Raw genomic sequence first — 19,725 nt, forward strand, 5'->3', positions numbered from 1 at the left:
TCAACAGTAGACATACTGTACTATTCCTTATTTTGTCTTGATGCATGCTCAATCATCCAGCATAGCGTACGTCCAGATGAACAGAATCAACCTTTTGGTATTCCTTATTTTCCCCCAAATTGTTAAAATGCCAGATTCTCATAGTAAACTTGGCCAATCAGCACATGTACAATACGTAATCCCTCTCAAAGGCTGAGGGCTTAGGAAACATTTAAACACTCAATTTCAGACAGTTTTTTGTCTACACTTGGATCAGTATGATGTCAGTCTCAGTGGATATCCTAATATTGTCATCTCTGGCACATTGCTTTTACTTCACCCACCTGCTAATCAAAGTGCAGCCAATCATGAAGAAAAATGGTTTACCTGACCACTTTCTGGACCCCAGAAATCGTTCTGATTGGAGTATGAAGACGTCATTGTTATTGTGTGTTTGAGTGTCAGATTTAGCTTTTCCCATCTAATTCATGCACACTTTAGTCTGAATACATCGCTACTATATGTCTGAACAGCTCTAAGATCAGAATTTGATACAGCTGTCTGGGTGCTTTGGGTGTTAGGGTTAAGCCAGCCAATATCTTCACTGTTAGGAAGACAGTGGGTGACCACCATTGACCCTGTTCATTACCCTCGCCAAAGGTGTCATGGAGCACTCCTGTAATATCTCCGTTTATTTTCCAGTTTTGCTCTGTTCATTATTTGCACATCTTAATCTGTTTGTTTTTTTTAGGCCTGAGTTATGGGGTGAGGTGTTTGAGTGCGAAAGTGTCCGAGTACTAAGTGAATCCACCAGAGCTCTATGCAAGCACATAGAGAAACATGCAAACCCAACCCGCCTTTGAACTACCCTGCTACCTACCACAATTTCTATGTAGATATTTGTTGGATTTGTAAACTAGGTCTGAAGAATTTTATTCATGTGAAGTACAAACCTGACTACACAATAAAATGAGCAACAGTGTGTTCCCACATGTGCAGTTACAGTGTTTCCAGTCTTCCTCTATTCCTCTTCCCTTTCTTTTTGAATATTTTGCAACATTTAACTAATTTTCTACTTTAATTTTTCTAAGAATAGAGTTATTCCTTTGTGCTAATACATTACTGAGCCTGCAAAAATTTGCCATTTTGTCCATGGCTCTAAATGTAGAACACATTAGAGGGGGTAATATGAAACGTCCACTCTGTGTGTGTGTGTGTGTGTCCTCCATCAGCTGCTTTCCGTCATTGTTTTCTAGCCTACAGACATCTGCCCACTTTGCACACTAACGTGAGGCAGTGGCTGAATGCAGCGCGGGAGAGGGGAGGAGGAGGGGGCGAAGTGTGGATGACGTCAGCGGTGTTTCGTGCACGCGGACAATGAGCTGTGGCGAAGAAGCAGCTGTGTGTACATACAGTAGCTGTATACAGTACATCAGGGCCTGTCAGCCAGGCTGAGCTGCTGTGTGTGGCGATGGGGAGGAAATAAAGCGGCTCTTCTACATGTCACCGACGCGGAGAGGTATGTGTGGAACAAACTGTTTCATTTTGCTATGCTCTCGGTTTTATTGTGATATGTTCGGTTATATTTAAAGGATAAGGCGGGGGGGCTGCTGGGTTTCCGCACAGTGCGCTTTCTTTCTGCCGGTGCGGATCTGCTGAATAAACTGCTCAATTTACATCAGGACGTAAATGAGCAGACGTTTACCTGTTTAGAGGTGTAGATTATTTGCAGGGTCTTTCTGGTATAAACACTGTTACTGCCGGGGAAGGCAAACGACAGCAACGCATCATCCATTTGTTTTAAACGAGTCGTGACGCGCGCGCGCTCTTTGCAGGATATGGTGATTATTTATTAATTTCTTCACGGTGATGATGCACAGCAGGTGAGGCGCTCACTGGAAACAGGTGGTGCTACTCTGCCATGTTTAAAACGGGCACAGATAACTAAATCCTACTCCCAGCGATGATTAAACAAAGCTGGGCGAAATGGTAGAAATATAAATAAGCCAAGTCCTCCGGCACGTCTTATTATCCAGCACAGAAGTCATTACACTTTGAAATGATCCACTAACAAGGTCGAGTCTCTCCAGGGTCCAGGGTCTGAATCCATTTTTTTTTATGATTCCGTCAACTTTTACTGAAGCTTCAGAGAAATGCAATTTATAATTGTATCTTCCATATGGGCCTATCATTTTCACATCATGTCATTTGTACAACGTCGGTTAATTTCAAAATAAATAACTTCAGTATAAAAACTTCATCCATACCTTTTTTTTAATTGAAGTTAGGGTGGGGGTTGGTGATTTGAGCCTTTCACAGCTGATGTAAAGTGTAAATGTGGTGTGCACTCTGAACAGAGCACAGGTCCATGATAAATATTGTTTATTAAGTAGTGACGACCTGTTTATTGTTTATTAAGTAGTTGATCTTCAGTCAACTAAAGAAGTTGAAAATAAGTGTTAGGGTTAGGGGAATACTATCAGAAGTAAAACCTTAATAGCTGAATATGAGTCACATTAATTTAAAAACAGGGCATAAAAGTGAAAAACAACTTACTGCATTTAAAAGACTGATAATGTTTTAAGGTGAAAACAGGTAGTTTTTGACAGGCTTTTTTTGGGGTTGTCATATTGTACAAATTTCGAGGTTCTCTCACACCATTTCTTTTCTAAAAAAGAGAGCCAAGTTAAATTCTGGTGAATTTAATGTCAGCACAGAACTGGCATGTTATTGTTTTGCTTTCTTTCAATGATAGAATTTTATTGTCACTTTGCATTCGTGTACAAAAACGTTTTCCATGGCTGTCTTTTTCACAGTAGCATAGAATAAATAATATAAAAAGAATAAAGAGGACATATGAGCTACTAAATTGCCTAAGGTGCTAAGTTGTTTGAGATAGATAATGCAATTATGAATAAATAAATAATAAGTGAATAAATTATAAATTCATAATTCCACTCCATTTTCTTTTATTGCCCACCTCACTGGCTCTATGCTCCAGTATCTGAAAACCCCTGAACTGATCCACGGTCACTTTCTCATGATAGTTTGGTACATTTTTGTAAATGTCAGGTCCTCCTAAAAAAGTGCTCAACAATAACAATTAACAATATCCCTGGGACAATATAACATTTTCACTCCACAGTCATCATGGTAACAAATTTAAAAAAAAATAATGTCCTCAGTCATATTAACCCTCAACTATTTACTACACTCACTCAGAATAGGACTGAAAGGCGATGGAGAAAGTCCCTTCCTTACTGTAACACCTATGGGTTATTTTGAATGTGATTTTATGTTTTAATCAAACTGTATTTATATATATTTTTTAAATATTACTTATTGTCAATACTGGTATAAGGCAACACCCTTACCTTATACTATCATTGCAGACATGTAAAAGTTTGGTTTTATCAAAATTGTGAAGAAAAAGCTGATTTTGTGAAGTGCGCATGTATTCTTTAATGCATTAGAAATACAAGGTGTTATCATATAAGATAGAATTTAAGTTGACTAAGGCATTATATGGAGTCAATGGTCAAAAAAGTTAGAACCAACGGCCACATCAATACTGATTCAAGTACTTTATTTACCCCTCAGGTAATCTAAGAAAATGGAGGGAGGAAACTTGTGAGTATATCTTTGTGCACATAATTTCACATAAATCAATAAGTTCTCCAAAGATTTTCTACAGTTCTTTCCAAGAGAGGGAGCAGTCACAGCACTGCGCCATTCTTTGTGTCATTGCAGTGGTTACTCCCGAGACTATCTTGACCGCTTCATCCAAAGCCAAGACTCATCTGTGGTAAACAAGTTCCAGCAGAAATACTGGAAAACCAAGCAGACTCTCATCAAGGTCACCGGGAAGAAGGAGGACGAGCATGTGGTCGCCTCAGACGCAGATCTGGATGCCAAGCTGGAGGTGAGCAGGAGTATTAAACGGTTTGGCCTTGTAGTTTAAGAGCATGCTCAGTGACAGCCATGTTTGGCTCCTGTACTCCTCTGTCACACCACAGGAACATCAAGAAAGCTGAAGGTACCCTCCCTCAGGCAGGCTGCACAGACTAAAATGGCTTTTTGATTTACACTATGCCAGAAATTGCTCGAGGCTTAAAAGTTTTATTAGGTTGCTCGCACCCCTCCCCCTCGTCTGGCATCCATTACTGGAGCGAGGAGAACTTAATTCATGAAATCAATACTTGATAAACATCCAGCATTAATCTAGGCCATGCCCCTGATAAGAATCTCAATTTTAGACTGTATATAAAAGATGGGCGGAGCTTCCAGGTCTATAAAGTGCAGTCAGTGGAGAAGCGCCTTAAACTTGCATATATTCTTTTTCTAATAGTCAGGTGACTCCTGTGGGTGCAAACAGACTAATGACCCTTATGTTCCTATTTTATATTACCATGCCCAACTAAACACCAGCTGTTCTTTGGGTAAATTTATTTTTATAACTTATTCATTTGAATACCAGTAACAGTTAAAGTTAGGGGGACTGACAGATGTACGGACATAGGCAGCTGTAGCCAACAGCTGCCTGCTAGACCTTCACTAATTCAACTCACTGAACCTCTTTTTTTGTCTTTTGAATTATTTTTATTACAAATATCTAAGAAATAATGTGCTGGGTGGTGAGGTCCAGAATGTCCATAACAAATTTGAGATTCAGTTTTTGAATAGTTTATCTACACCACTGCTGAAAGGCTTGAGGTCAGAATTTCTTAGGTGTTTTTAATGCAAACCTATCAAACAAATGAATTGAAAAAATGAATATTTAGGGCAGTAAGGGTTTGAAATAAGATTTCTAATCTGAAAAAACAATTTTGTCTTTTAAATTTTGTTTTCAACAAAAACTCACCCATTTACAGCCTTTCACATTTGGCTGGTTGTTGAGGTAATTTTAAGAAATTTCACTACATGCTTCCTCCTAGAAATTAAACTAGTTTGGTTTGATGGTACAATGACCATCAATGATTGGCCACTTGATTATTGATAGGTTACTAGCTGACTGCTTCCAGTTTTGCTTGGTATGGAGTCATGATAATAATGTATATGTTAGTTCCCATAGGGAAATTACTCCTCTGCATTTAACCCATTCACCCAGTGGGCAGCCACCAATGCAGCAGTGTGTAGGGACAGTACCTTGGTCAGAGGTACCTCAGGGTAGCCGTTTAGTGGAGTTGAACCCCCGACCTTCCAATCATGAGGCAACCACTCTACCTACTGAGCTATCCCTGCCCTATTTTTGATTATTGTCCTGTTGCTGGAAGAAATTGGAGAAAATGGTGCTGCAAAATTAAGTAGTCTTCTTTGTTCAAGATTCTTTTTATTTGGTAAAAATCTCAGTTTCCTACCACAAAGCGTCTCCGTAAGAGTTTTCCACCATGCTTGGCATCAAGCACTACGCCAGCTCATTTTCTCCACATCTCAAAGATGTTTTTGTCTTTTTAATCCATCTGCTGCATTCAGCTTTCTACAGTTCAGCCTACATTAAGATCTAAACATCACAAATATCATTAAAGCAAATGGGACCACAATTCAGTGCCACAATAAAGACTTAAAATACAAAAAAAAACCCCGAAAACCTGCTTTTAATTTCTGCAGGAATTTTTGTGAAAAAAAAAAAAAAGTAAACAAATTTTATCTATTAAAATCTCTGGTACACAATATAGTCTGAACACTGTCTGAATCCACTGTATTTTTTTTTTTATTTTATTTGATGGGCATTTGCATACAATACAGTCGAGCTGTAACCACAATGAGTCTAGGATTGAGGCTGGGGAGTGCTGGCCACTCCATTATAGTCAGAACGTAGCTGTCTGAGTGCTCTCTCTAAATAGTCCTTGCAGAGTTTGAATTTGTGGTTTAGGTCTCCTGATGTAAAAAGAAATTGGCTCCAATTGAACAATATCCACAGGCCACAGCACTGACTTTTCTTATTCCAGGGTCCTTTTACTCAGACCTCCCAGATTACCACCACCAGAAGGTGTCATAAAGCTCCAGTATCTTTCTATTTGTCCCACACTTCTTTGTGGACCAAACACCTCTAATCCAATCTTCTTCCATCCACTATCTGTGTTGTCCATGTATTTTCCATCATCAGCATTTTCCTTTTCTCAGCCAGACTTGGATATGACTTTCTCCTATGCAACTATGCCAACAAAGACAGAAGTAAACCTTTCACTGTTGGGACAAACTGAGTTTTGCAGGTATCATTTAGTGAAGCTGTCGAGATCCTGAGAAGCGTCCGTTTCTCAGACAAGAGACTGATGGACTTGTCCACTTGCTCAGTTGTGCACTGGAGCGTCCACCTTTTCTTTCTATTGTTGTTGGAGTAATTTTATGCTGTTCTATGAAGGGAAAAGTATGTACTGTTGTAAAAAAGAAGAAAACCTGAGTTATTTGGCAATTTCATTAATAGAATAATATTAATTTCTGAGAAGAATAAAGAGTTTGAAAAGACACTTTTCCTTTTTCTATTATTATTTTCCATGTTTTGACACAATAAATGAACTCAGAAAAGCTGACGCTTTGGAAACTCAACTAGCTAAATTAATTGCATCTTTAATCATCGGAACAGCTTTCAGCTGTGCTAACATAATTGGAAAAGAGTTTTTTAAATGATCAATTAGCCTTTTAACATGATAAACTTGCATTAGGTAACAGTGTGCCAGTGAAACAGAAGTGTTGTCTGCTGAAAACAGACTTCGCCTGTGTAGATGGTTCATTTAAAATCATTAGGGATTTATCATCGGCAATTCCATTAATCATTAATCATCAATTACGTCGTTTCATTTGACTAGGTGTTTATGCTGATATTGTTTTGTTATGCAGGTCTTCCACTCAATCCAGAGAACATGCATGGAGCTGCTGAAGGTCATTGAGCAGTATCAGAGGAGGATCTGTCGTAAGTTCAAATATAATTATTAAATCATTTTGAGTACAGCGAATCTACTGATTGAGTGTAAGACTTCTAGAATGTCAACCAAAACAAACACATTCTTAAGATATTAATATCCATCCAGAGTGTTTTCTCTTACTGTTCAGTCCTTTCCCAAGAGGAGAACGAGCTGGGTCGTTTCCTGCGCTCCCAGGGCTCTCAGGATAAAACCAGAGCTGGAAAGATCATGCAAGCCACAGGAAAAGCTCTCTGCTTCTCATCACAGCAGAGGTAGGGGACACGGATCAATGTACAGTCTGCCACATCCTTAAAATAAATCACATGCTGCACTGGCAAATAGCTTCAAGTAAAGGTCAGCCAACTGTATCACCCCAAATCCTCAAAAAGGGATGGAGAGTCATATCAGGAGCAATAAAATAGCTGCCTTAACAGAGCAGATAACAGGGTTACTACACAGCATAGATACTCTCACTCCACTGAAAAAAGGGATTTCATTCACGTATCTGAATCTGTGTGTCAGTCTGACAGTAGTGGTGATAATGATTATTAATATGACTTAGTAAATTATATTGTGTAGATTTTGTAATATCAGCGGCAGCCTGAATGTCATGTTGACAATTTTGTTTTTGCCAGTATTTCTATTTTTATTTTATTTTTTTTTCCCCCACTGCTCATCTTTTGATTCTTGAGTTTACCATTTACGTTTCCAAGATCATTTAAAGCTTTTCGCCCTGGAGCTGAGATACTTTTCAGTGCAGCTGAATAAATCAGCAGACTAATCTGCAGCGTAGACAATACATGACAAATTTTCCACATGATCATCCAAGCCACATGCAGCACCTTAATACGGAGTTTAATACGACACCCTGCAGATTGGCTCTGAGGAACCCGCTGTGCCGTTTGTACCAGGAGGTGGAAACATTTCGTTATCGTGCCATCTCAGACACGTGGCTGACAGTGAATCGAATGGAGCAGTCAAGGACTGAGTACCGTGGAGCGCTGCTTTGGATGAAGGACGTATCTCAGGAGCTCGACCCAGATACGCATAAACAGATGGAGAAATTCAGAAAGGTTTGTTTTGTTTTGGTTTTTTTCAGTAGCACAGCAATGAGCAGATTAACAATCATTTTCATAGCAGAAAGAAGAACTTAAATACTAGCACAAATAATGCCTGCATTCTCTTTAGTTTTGCCCATCTCAGGGCTCAGGCATACGTGATAGTTCACAGTGACACTTCAGGGTTTAAGCTGCACCTCCTGTGACAATTCATAATGTCTATATATCAGTAATAAGTCACAACTGCATATAATCCAATTAATTGTTCTTTTGTTAATTTAATGGGTACTTCTCAGACTGCAACCCCACTGTTGATATGATGAAGTGTTGCTCCAGCCTAGAGCAACATAAAAACAGTAATATCAGAGCCCTGCCAACGCAGTCTGTGGGAAATTGGCAAAAATATTATGACTTCCACAAATTCAATTTCCTCCTTTGCCGTAGGGCCTGCAGCAATCATTAATTAATCTGTCAATTTTTTTGATTAAATGTTTAGTCTTTAAAAAAAAAATGTCAGAAACACTTGAAAATGTCCATCATCAGCTTCCAGTGCTTCGTCTGGTTCATATTTATATTTTGTTTTAGTGGGACAACAGTTTAAAACCCTAAAACATGTAGTTATTTCAACATGGTCTACAAATGTCATTTTACTAATCAATTCAGCATTAACAAGACAACAAAAGACCAAAAAGCAAGAAAAACATGTTATAAAATCTGACACTAGAGGGCAGAACATGCCCATAGATGGTGGTCCACCTGCAAGAACCCAGCACTTTTTACAGTTATGTGCACAAGAACTCTGTATTTTCCCTGTGTGTCATATAATACTAGGTGGGGAGCATTTCAAATGTATTCTCTCTCAGGTTCAAGCTCAGGTGCGCACAACCAAAACGAGCTTTGATAAACTGAAGAATGACGTCTGCCAGAAAGTGGACCTGCTGGGAGCGAGCCGCTGCAACCTCCTCTCTCACGTCTTAACCACATATCAGGTACGCCTCACAAGTCCCAGCTGTCTACGTACACTTCACCGAGCTTAAATATGGTGTTTTCAATGGCTCTGCCACATGTGGCTTAGTCAGCAGGTCTAAACTATCACCCGCTGGGGTGAATTACTACTTTTACCTTGAGCAGCTGAGCGTGTAACTTGTTTCGTGTGTGTGTGTCCTAGACAACACTTTTGCACTTCTGGGAGAAAACATCCCACACCATGGCAGCCATCCATGAGAGCTTCAAGGGCTGTCAGCATTATGAGTTCTCTACAATTAAGGTCTGAGAGAGTCTCAGTAATAACAGTACTAAATGCTGACACTGGAGACATGTAATGACAATAAGCGATGATTTTGTTCCAATTATTGTTCCAGACTTTACAAGACCCTGTGGACAAACTGGCTAAAAAGAAGGGGAAAAATAAAGCCAAAGCAGAAACGGAAGAAGCAAAGAAAGAAGAAACCACAGATGACCAGTGAGCTTCAAGAAATTTCTATTGTTATGCAAGAAAACCAAACACGTACGCCAACACTGAAAATGTCGAGTACATGTATGGGCAATGTTCAGTCTGAACAGAGACAAAGAATTTCTGCAAACCAGCTGTAGGTCAGCCTGACTCATCCCCGAGGCATCGACTAAGGCTGTTTTCTTAAAGCCACTGGTATGTCTCGTTTATGCAGACTGTTTCCTTAGGCGGCGGTGTGTGACGCAACAGGTTATGGCATTAGTGTGAAATGGGTGTAGCTCCAAGCCCATCGGGGTTATGGTTGTGAATGGGCGTACTATAACCTAAACCACAATTATTCCCTAAACCTAACCAAGCAGTTTTTAGGTCCTACACCCAACCAGCAAAAAACAAAACAAACCAGCATGCCATGATTTCCTAGCTGATAGCACCATGGATACAAGATCCTAACACATACTTCATAGGTCTCTAAAAACAGGGTCATTGTTTCCTGATTGGTGCCAATGACAAAAGGACAGGTAGTACTTGAGAAAAACTGCGATATATTGAAGGCCCTCTGGGATGAGGGCACATTGTGTATGTCACATATGAACAAAATGTTATAAGCTTAATTTCTGTTTCTTCACAGACTCATCTCTCTTGTAAATGAAAACACCAGCGACAAGGCGAGAGAAGGTAAAAGATGTAAAACTTGAAGATTTAGTTGTGTGTTTTTTGATTGCATTTTAGGTTGAAAATAATAACTGACTTCATTGTTAAATAATCTGATGATATGGAAAATAACAAAACTAAGAACAAATGGGACCTATTATCAATCCTGGCACCAATTCTTCTACAGTCCAGGGTTACAGCAGGGATGGAGCAAACCCCAACTAACATAGACTAGCTCACTATTCCACCGCAGCTCTAATTAATTATTATGAGTTTCCTTATATTCTTTCATATCTAAAAAGAAGCTGTTATAGTGATGGAGGCTTAAATAAAGCTTTTGGATGTTTTGCTTTTGGACGCCTGTGGCCCTAATATGGTCATCTCCAGCACACAGCTCACTGTGAGCCCAGAAGCCCCACCCACTCGCTGTTAAAACCCTTTTGTTTATGAGGGCCAGCCAATCAGAAGAAAGGTGGCTTTAAGGGAAGTGGAAGGGTGCTTGTTAGAAGCAGAGGGTGACCTGAAGGCCCAGCATAAAGATGTAGTGCAAGATGAGCAAGGATTATTTTGAACTGTGAATCATGCAAAGCCACATCAGTATAGTCAATGAATTCAAATGTGGAGGTGGAAATACGTGTAAATGGTCCCGTCAGTGATTTGAGTCCATGGTGAATGACAAAGCAAACAAAGGAAAGGAAAGCTGTCTTGAATCTAGATAATTATAGTTAAAATTAATTTGAAAATGTAAACACTGTGCGGGGGTGGAGGGTGAGATAAACTCTTCTAATCATTTTTAAATTAACACTTTTTGTTGCTTCCCAGAGTCGGAGGCAGAGGAGAAGGACAGCATGGCCTTACTGAATGAGATCCTGGGCGGTTTGTCTGTGGATGAGGGGGATTTCTCTCAGGAGTGGACAGAAGTGTTTGGAGAGACTGAGGAAGGAACAAGTGCTGCATCCACCAGACCAACAGAGACCCAGGACAAAGAAAACTCCTTCTTTCTACCATCACAGCTTTTGGACCAGAGTTTGAATAATCTGCAGTCTTCCATCTCAGGTCAGCTTCTGTGTGTGTGTGTGGCAACCATGCTACTATACAAGAGTGAACCAGAAAATTGGTAAGTTGGTCCAAGGAAGCTCTTTAGTAATCAAAAGAATAGACCATTTGGATTTTGCACCATTAGACCGATTCTCTCACCATGACCACCATGCAGAACCTGGAAAAATTAGCCACCATTAACCATCAATTAGCCATAATTTATTTTAATTACACATTAAGGAGAGATAAATATTCCCAAAAACTAAAAAACACATTGTTTTTTTCTATGAATCAGTGCATTAGCAAAATCACCAAAAGGCAGAGCTAAAATGAGCTGCTTTTTCCTCCCCACTGGTTTCCACACAGGGAGAAGAGTGGCTTTAAAATGATTTATCAAATCCACATCTGTCAAAGTAATAGTAGGAGGCTGTTAAAATACAGCAATTAGATTTGCTTACCCGTAGGTAATTGCCAACTACTTTCCATCTCCTCTTGGCTTGGATTCTGGCTGCTGCCATCTCATCTGGTATTGTTAACTTGGTTTTGTGTATTTCCAGCTTTAAAGGCTGCGAGCTGCACACTGCTATAAAACTGCTTAGTTCGCCTGCATTTCCGAGGCACATATAAGAATCCGGCATTTCAGCGTTTAACTCAGGAGTCACAGCACATTACTGTGGGAACATTCCCACAATCCCAAAACAATCATTGAGAAAGAAAAGTGCTATAAAGATATGCAAGATGGGCGAGGTCAAGGAGAAACAAATGATATCAGGAGAGACAAACTTGTGAGTGACTTTTGGAAATATACTGAGGCCTCACTCTCCCTATGAAAAGCCGTTAAACATGCATTTTCTACTTTTAACTGATACGACAGATTGAACCCCAAATTAAGGGAACACAAAACTGTAAACACCAACGATAATTAGACCCAGCGTTGGTAGAAATATAAAACCGTTATAAAGCAAATGAGTGGTAGTCAATCTGTGCAAACAGAAGTGCTGCAGGGGCTGACTTGAAATGCAAAACTGCTTCTTACAGTTTACAGGGAAACAGAGCGTGCCTCTTTTCTTTTTCTCCTCTCAAATGTTGGCATGAGGCTGATCACATACACTTAATATGGCATGCATATCACATTAGACCTTCAGTAAATTTTGTGCATCTGCAGACTGACTTCCAATGCACAAGCCCATTGAAAGTTGTCCGTCTCCACTGCAAATGCAAGCTAGTTAACAACAACACCACCACCACACACAAAAAGGACAGTTTTTGTTCTTTTTATTTTTCCATTTATCACTATAAATACTGATACATCTTCAATTTTTTTTTTTTTTTTTTTTTTTAAATTACATTTACATCAGAGCTCTTTTGCAGTCATATTCAGACTGCATGATCAGGCTGTGAAACTGGTAGAAATGTGAAAAAAATCCTTTATTTTGCTTCTAAACATGGTTATTTGTTATTATTAAATACTGCATGCTGCAACTAGCGCTCATTCTCAGGCTTTTAAAACAAGTTGCTGTGGGTTATCTGTATGATATGGCGTGACCTTGACAACCTTTTTTTGGGGGGGGGGAGATTTTGGTTAAAGGTCACTGTTTAGATTAAAAATTGCACAGGATCAGCAGCCAAACTGTATTTACAGAGAACACAAAGTTTGATGAATTTTGCCTATAATAAAAAGGTTTTAAGTTGTACTTTTACCACCATCCTTGTTATTACTGAACTCTGCCATAGGTTAAACTTCAGTACGTCTCTCTTGTGATCTAGAATAGAATAGCCCTTTATTGTCATTGTACACAATGACAGTAAAGGGGGAAAGAGGTCAGCCCTTCAAGAGGCAGACAAGCCAGCAGAAAGCAGAGCAGACTGATCCAAAAGAAGTCACAGAACTCCGGATGGAGTCCAAACTGGCAAATCAAAACTAAAACAGCTCATCTTCAAAGGAAGGAAAAAAAAAAAAAAAAAAAAAAAAATCCACATATTCCCAAGAGCCAAGCAATTTCAGATCCAGGCAGTAAGACTGGTCAGGGTGCAACTGTAAAATCTACGAAGCACTTCAGCTTATTCAAAGTTTCTGCTGAAGGTGAAACAACAATACACAATTAACCAAATGGAGAATTTGTTTTTAAGTAAGAAATCTACAGCACACTTCACTGTTCCCTCCAGAGCCATGAAGTACTGCATTTTCAAGACATGGAAAAGAATGGAAACAAAATATGTCTGAAAGAAGACGTCAAAATTGCATCTGCTATTTCTGTTTTGTATTCACAAAATGTTTGCAGTGCAGTAAATGTTTTGATTTTCTGTGGGACGAGTCATCAGCCGTGTGCGATGGAGTGTAATGATTTGTGTTGGATCGTGCTTTTGCACAGTAACCGTTTCCTAGTGAGTAACCCGAATCTACACTTCCTCTTCAGACTGGGCCCCACATTCTGCCACTCAGGCAACTGAGCACTCATCTGAAGCCAATCAGAGCACTTCAAAGCCAGCAGAGAGAGGTAGGCCTGGGCGATATAAGCCAAGACATTAGAAAATAAGAAAGAAATGGATAAACTAGAAAGCCAACACCAAACCTTCACGCCAAGTTTTCTTGGTGATATTTACCTCATCAAATCTTTTTTTTTTTTTTTTTTTTTTTTTAAACAGAGGCAGAAGGGACATCCAAAGATCTCTCAGCATGGTTCAACCTGTTTGCTGACTTGGACCCCCTCTCCAACCCCGACGCGATTGGCAAAACCAACACAGAGCATGAACTTCACAATGCATAGTTGTTCTTCTGCATCACATTTTACCTTTGTAAGGGGTACAGTAAAATAAGGCTTCCACCATGAATTTAAAAAAAACAAAACAAAACAGTCTGATCTGACTCTGAGGCCTCATGAAAGAATAATTTGTGCAGTTTCATATTTTCTTTCTAAAGTGGAACATGACAGGGTGTCAGGTAGACAGACAGATTGTCTAGTTTCCTTAATATGAATTAGTAACCATTTAAAAAAATATTTAACAAAAATTAACTTCACTAATTCACTGTGTCATCACTTGCAAATTTACCATGTTTCCTGGTTGCATGCAATGGCATATTATGACTAAGTAGTTCTTAAGTTCAGTTTACTGAGAAAGCCCACTCCAAAAGCTGACTCAAGGCGTCCACAGTCACTTGCTGTTGAATAGCCTGTGATGACAGGCCGCTGACAAATATAGTAGTAATATTTTGTACGCCTAATAACATTTTGGGGTTTTTCCATGGAAAATAAAAGCCATCCGCACAATGAGCACGACAGACAGTCAGTTTTGGAGCCACAATTGTACCATTCACCTCGTGTGCACACAAGAGGTGTCTTCAACTTAATCTTACAAGCTGATTTAGAAGAACACCACAAATGTTCTTGCATAAGGCCCAGTGTCATAACTGAACAACTAAAAGAGGATATGTATAATTATAACTTCAGGAAGATGAGGTTTCTTTAAAAATAATGAAAATCTAAAATATTTTTAGAGAAAAAGTTGATACGAGGCCAACTACAAGGCGATAACATGAAAATATGATTTTAATAACTACAACAACATTCTGAGTATTTTATTAAAGAATTGCCAGTTTAAATAATGAGCTGTATATCTATGTAATCCCTGCAAAAAGCCTACATAAGTGTATAGAAAGGTTGAGTTATCCCTAATATGGCTATCTCAGGCATACAGCACTGGCTGTGAGCGCCGAAGCCTCAATCACCAACTGTTAAACCCTTCTGTTTGCAAATGGCCACCAAACAGGAGACATCTTGCTTAAAGCTAGAGTTGAATGGCTTGTGTTCAGACAGTAGCTGACCTGAAGGACTGCACGAAGGACCATTATACATAAGAATTACTCTGTGCTAAGCTAGTCCAAGGTTAAAAATATGGAGGTGGCAATGAGCAGGAGTCCCTTTAAGTCAGGCTGTAACCAGAAATGAGAAGATTTATTCCATGGTGGCAGTATTATGCTTCTGTCAGAGTCCCACAAACTACTACCAGCTTTGTCATGAAAGAAAAATGTAAACATTAAATTATTTTAGCAGGGATACCTCAGTACGAGTTTGGAACAAAAAGCCTTTGACATTAGCTGCCTTGAAAATCTCTCTCGTAGCATTCATGCTTCATTTCCAGTTCTCATTACTGAAGATGTCAAACTACTGCGTGAGATGCACAAGAGGAAAGAAAGCAAATATGACAAACAGTTTGTTTACAGAGCATGGAACATGTTGACTGGAGGAATTTTAATGCAGTTAAACAGAATTATTTAAACAAACTGAAGCATAATTGCCTGGCATTGATCTATTCAGCAATGCAAGAAGTTAAACTAAACTCTTTTCTCACCACATCTGAAGGTGGAATTTCATCCATGTAATCCAAGTCGTTTCTTTGATGAGACACAAGCTTGGCTTTTTTGTAAGGACTGATGATTTGTTTGCAAAATACAGTATATGTGATCTCCTTTTAAGTATAATCCAGAAGTGTGTTGATTTAAAACACATCAGTCATCTATTACTGCATGTTGCATGCCTTCTTTTATGTTAAGCAGTAAACGTGATTCAGTGAACTACATGTTTATAGTGATGTGACATTTTTCCACGTTCCTGTATTTATTTAGTGGTTACTGGCTTTTACGGGCATTATACGCTGCGTCAGTGCATTATTCTAGAGCCAAAAAAATGGAAACTTTAAGAATCGTGTAAATACAGTCTTATTCTGACTTTGATGACAATGCTGCATAAACTGACTACATATCTGAGTAAATGCCTTAATCAAATCACATGTTAACACAGATCATCAGAATTATAACACAGTGACCTTTTTTTGTTGCTTTGTTTCATATTTATTATTCACTCATAACCAAATACAGCAACTGCCTTACCTTAACTCCTATTTGCATATAAAATCATGCTTATGAATACTAATTATAAGTCTATGTTTATCTATGACCTTGGGAAAAAAAATGTATATCAATCCAAAGAGACTTTTTGGGGCTTTTTTTTCCTTTATTGAAAAACACACAGGATCTACATAAAAACGTGTAATACACGGGAGAACTGAATCATCATTGCCTAACACGGCAATCATTTCTGAACGGCACAGTGTGCTTGTGAATATAATCAGAATTAGTATGATTAAAATTCTTGGAGCTGCAAGCAGAGCGAAGCACTTCAACTTCATTTGTTGCTGAACATGCTGCACATGTTCTTATTTGTGCTTCTGTGCGTAAGTGGCAAAACAGACCAAAGTCAAAGTCATGTTTTTTTTGTTTTTTAAAATTATGTTCTGATAATACAAACTTTGCAAAGTAACATCAGGCCACATCTGGCTGCATCTGTATATTGAGACAAACTGTGTTACACATTTTTTTTTTCCATCCTTAGTGTAGCTTTACTTCAAGCAAAAATCGAAATTGCACTCTTTTCTGATTACTTTAACTTTACAAATTGATCTAAAATAAAAATAGTGATTATCATTTTGTTTCCAGCCAAGTCCTTCGACATGGTTTTAATGATTAGCGCTTATGTTTATGTAGTTGCTGAGCTCTTTATTAATACAAATGAAATGCAAATAAACATTCTGCTTCTTTGTGCTCCAGTAACACTGTATAATAGTAATTGTTAAGAACGGGTAAACTAACAGTTAACCTTCAGGCAACAGATATTTACTGTTAGCAAACAATGAAATGATACTTGATTTTGTAAGCCAGGTACAACTTTAGAGTACAGGTGATGTTCATAAATGTAAATTGTGCTTTACTTTAAAGCATGTATGGAGAGGCAGTGGACCCTTGGTGCTTCTTTTCTCACACTGATTTTTCTTTAATTTTGGGGGCAGCTTTAAGCACCAAAAAACTACTTGTTTAGGTCCAAGAAAGAAAAAAATAAAATAAAATTGTGGATTGGTTGGAGATCTATCTCACCATCTTTGTCACAAATATGGCCAAACTAATGACAAACTGCTTTATTACTAATGACTAACAAACATTTGTTATCATGTCCTTGTTTGTTAACAGTAAACTACTTACTAAAGCTTAGTTAACCATCAGTTTACCATTTATCCCCGTTAAGTTATTACTTTGTGTCCCAAAACACATGAAAGGCCTCTCATCGTAATTTCCTTTGGTACATATTTATCAAAAGGGCTGAAACAAATGCCATAATTGTCAGCATCTTACTTTCGCAGGGTCTAGCTTATGTCACTCGTTCCTTTTGCATGAGTTCTCACAGTTGATCAATTCAACAGCGGTCTCTGGAATGTGTCATAGCACCTGAAGTTCTAACCTGAACAGGTTAACACGCAAAGCATCTGTCACAAGGTGTGACATCAATCAGTTGATTCAGTCTGTATTAGCGCCTCTCTCTCCAGAAACTAAAAAAATAATAATGAAACATTTCTGCAAAAGACTGGAATGTCTTTCTGAAGAACAAAGTCAAACACTGGGCAAAGGCAACATAATCCGAGAGAGTACATTCCACATGACCTGAGTTATTGTTCTGGGTAGTGTGGGGCAATAAAACGAGGAAACGGAGGAGCCGTGTGCTTTTTGATTGGTCAGTTGATCGCTGATTAAACAGCTGATGTTTGCATTTTAGCTTACCAAGTTTTATTAGTGATCAAACTAGGAATGCAGGTCTCAGTCTCGTCTGGTGAGCCTCTCAGGTGAAGCCTGCACTTAAGTGACTGCTGGTTTCATTTAAGACTGTGTGCTACGAATACATTCAAATAAGTAACAGGAGGGAAAAGGGGCAAAGAATTCTGACATCCGAATATCTTAAAAATATGAAACATAAATGCACTTTGAAATGTTAGCTTGCTGAACACTGAACAGCTAATAAGCTCGTTAGATAATGTTAATACAATATGTTTTTGCTTGATATCGCTGTGTTTTGTGAGAGTTTTGGATTTTTTTTTCCTTTTTTTAAATTTTAAACTGCTGACACTAAGTAACACAGTCATTCCAGCAGTCATTTCTACTATTGTAGAAAATAAAAAGCAACACTATTTCTGTTACAGGAAGTGTTATAGTACAGAGGAGGCTAGGCTAGGTTAGTGATGGGTGAAGAGAGGCTCTGCCCAAGGTCAGCAATAATGCCCGAACCATCAGACTTAACTGACAGTGGGACTAACACTAGGATCAAGTAGAGATTCTTGTACAGCAGGATGCTGGTACCATTATCCTCCTAAGTATTTCTAGACCTTGAGCACTCCCTGCTGGCTAACATTAGGATTATCGGAGTGCAATTTTTTTTTCCTTTTCTTCTTTTAAACCATACCTGACTAGTTGCAATATTTTAGCTGTAGTTGGTTTGGTCGAGGATACCTGAGGACTAGCTGGTAAGGAGTACTTGTGCTGAGCTGTCTTTCCCCACATCTGCGTCGGGGCTCTGACTGACTGTGCTGTTGTCTGAGTTTACACCGCCACTCGAGTCGGTGCTTCTGTCTGTGGAGGACGAAAAGGTAGCTAGTGGTACCGTGGGCATACTCGGGGCGACCTGTGATCCAGAGCTGCTGTTGCCATGGAAACCAGAGTTGATGGACGTGCAAGAAGAAGGAGAGACGGGGGAGAAAAGGGAGGAGCAGAAAAGTTTAACTGGGCAGAAGGCCGAGCCCCTGGGAATGAAGTTCACCTTGTTTTTGTCAGGGCACGAGAACAGAGGGAAGCCCTTTGACTTGCCAGACCTGAGGAGAACATAAGTGGTACTCAGTTACTTGGCTTGATATGTTTTTATAAGACTGTATCTGATTAACTGCTAGTTACTGATCCTACACAGCCATGTTGCTCTCATCCCTACCACCCACAATGCAGACAGGCTTGTTGTCTTTCTTGTTTTAATTCAAGAAACCATGAAAAAGATCATGTAAAGTGTAACAGAATTTCAAACAAATACAGTTTAATTGTGTAGCAGTAACTGCCAAATATGAGGCTATGAGGGTATGTCTAAAAACAAAGCCAAGAGGAAGACAAATAAATACTCACACCAGCTCATCAAAGACTTTGACCTTCTCGCAGCCTTCTGGAGGTTCCCGTTTGAACATGTAGCTGTTGTTAGGTTTGGGCGACGTGGCAAACTTGGGGAGAGGAGAACTGCACAAATTGTCTGAAAATACAAGAAAAAAAATGAAACATGTTTTTTGCTTTTTCTTTTTGGAAAATGATAATGAGACAAATGCATGAAATGTACATTATACATGTTGGCTGCAAATTTTGAGGAGCTGCCGGAAAAAGCACAGTAGTGTGTCCTCAGCACAATGCTTGTGGAATCAGAGTGTTTCTTTATTTGTGCTTTTTGTGGACACCAAAAGAGGATGAACTTAGTAAGCTTATCATGGAATTCTTTGGAAACAGTCAGACTCTAGAGGGGAAGATTAGAAACAAACAAGACTGATAAAGCACATCTTTCTTTTTCCAATGTTGTTTTCCTGCCTATCCAATTTTTAAAAAACCCATAAAACAAAACTCTGATTTTTAAATTTTGTTGTCATCATTAAAAAGTCATTTTAGAGGTGTGTAAATGCTTAGTAAGGCCTTCTCCTTAGCAGTATCAAGAAAACTTGAACCAGACTTCAGACCTGGCTAAGTAAACTGCGCTTGCTTCCCATCTCTGATTTAAAAAAGAAAAAAGAAAAACACTTT

General features: G+C 38.9%; 2 protein-coding genes across 7 annotated transcripts in view; one reads left to right on the top strand and one right to left on the bottom strand.

The window, feature by feature from the left end:
• The first annotated feature begins 1,305 nt into the window (after window positions 1–1,305).
• Window positions 1,306–16,439, top strand: ica1 (islet cell autoantigen 1). Of its 6 annotated transcripts, none has more exons than XM_005455111.4 (13): window positions 1,306–1,498; window positions 3,580–3,609; window positions 3,730–3,901; window positions 6,817–6,889; window positions 7,042–7,153; window positions 7,756–7,954; window positions 8,803–8,928; window positions 9,108–9,206; window positions 9,301–9,401; window positions 10,021–10,067; window positions 10,866–11,099; window positions 13,499–13,579; window positions 13,728–16,439. In XM_005455111.4, the coding sequence occupies exons 2-13, from the start codon at window positions 3,593–3,595 to the stop codon at window positions 13,847–13,849; spliced, it is 1,383 nt and encodes a 460-aa protein (XP_005455168.2). In that variant the 5' UTR covers window positions 1,306–1,498; window positions 3,580–3,592; the 3' UTR covers window positions 13,850–16,439. The 6 variants fall into 6 exon arrangements, with proteins under 6 accessions (XP_005455168.2, XP_003450333.1, XP_025767314.1 ...); XM_003450285.5 differs by having other exon boundaries at window positions 1,308–1,498; window positions 7,030–7,153; XM_025911529.1 differs by lacking the exons at window positions 1,306–1,498; window positions 3,580–3,609; window positions 3,730–3,901 and adding an exon at window positions 6,648–6,697 and having other exon boundaries at window positions 7,030–7,153.
• Window positions 16,440–16,839: 400 nt separating this feature from the next.
• Window positions 16,840–19,725, bottom strand: part of glcci1b (glucocorticoid induced 1b) — a 28,005-nt gene continuing 25,119 nt past the window's right edge. The window contains 2 exon segments of the mRNA XM_019364456.2: window positions 16,840–18,770; window positions 19,069–19,189. Of these exon segments, the coding sequence (XP_019220001.1) occupies window positions 18,419–18,770; window positions 19,069–19,189 (473 nt within the window). The 3' untranslated portion in view covers window positions 16,840–18,418.

Source organism: Oreochromis niloticus, linkage group LG11 (assembly GCF_001858045.2).
Source record: "Oreochromis niloticus isolate F11D_XX linkage group LG11, O_niloticus_UMD_NMBU, whole genome shotgun sequence".
NCBI lineage: Eukaryota > Metazoa > Chordata > Actinopteri > Cichliformes > Cichlidae > Oreochromis > Oreochromis niloticus.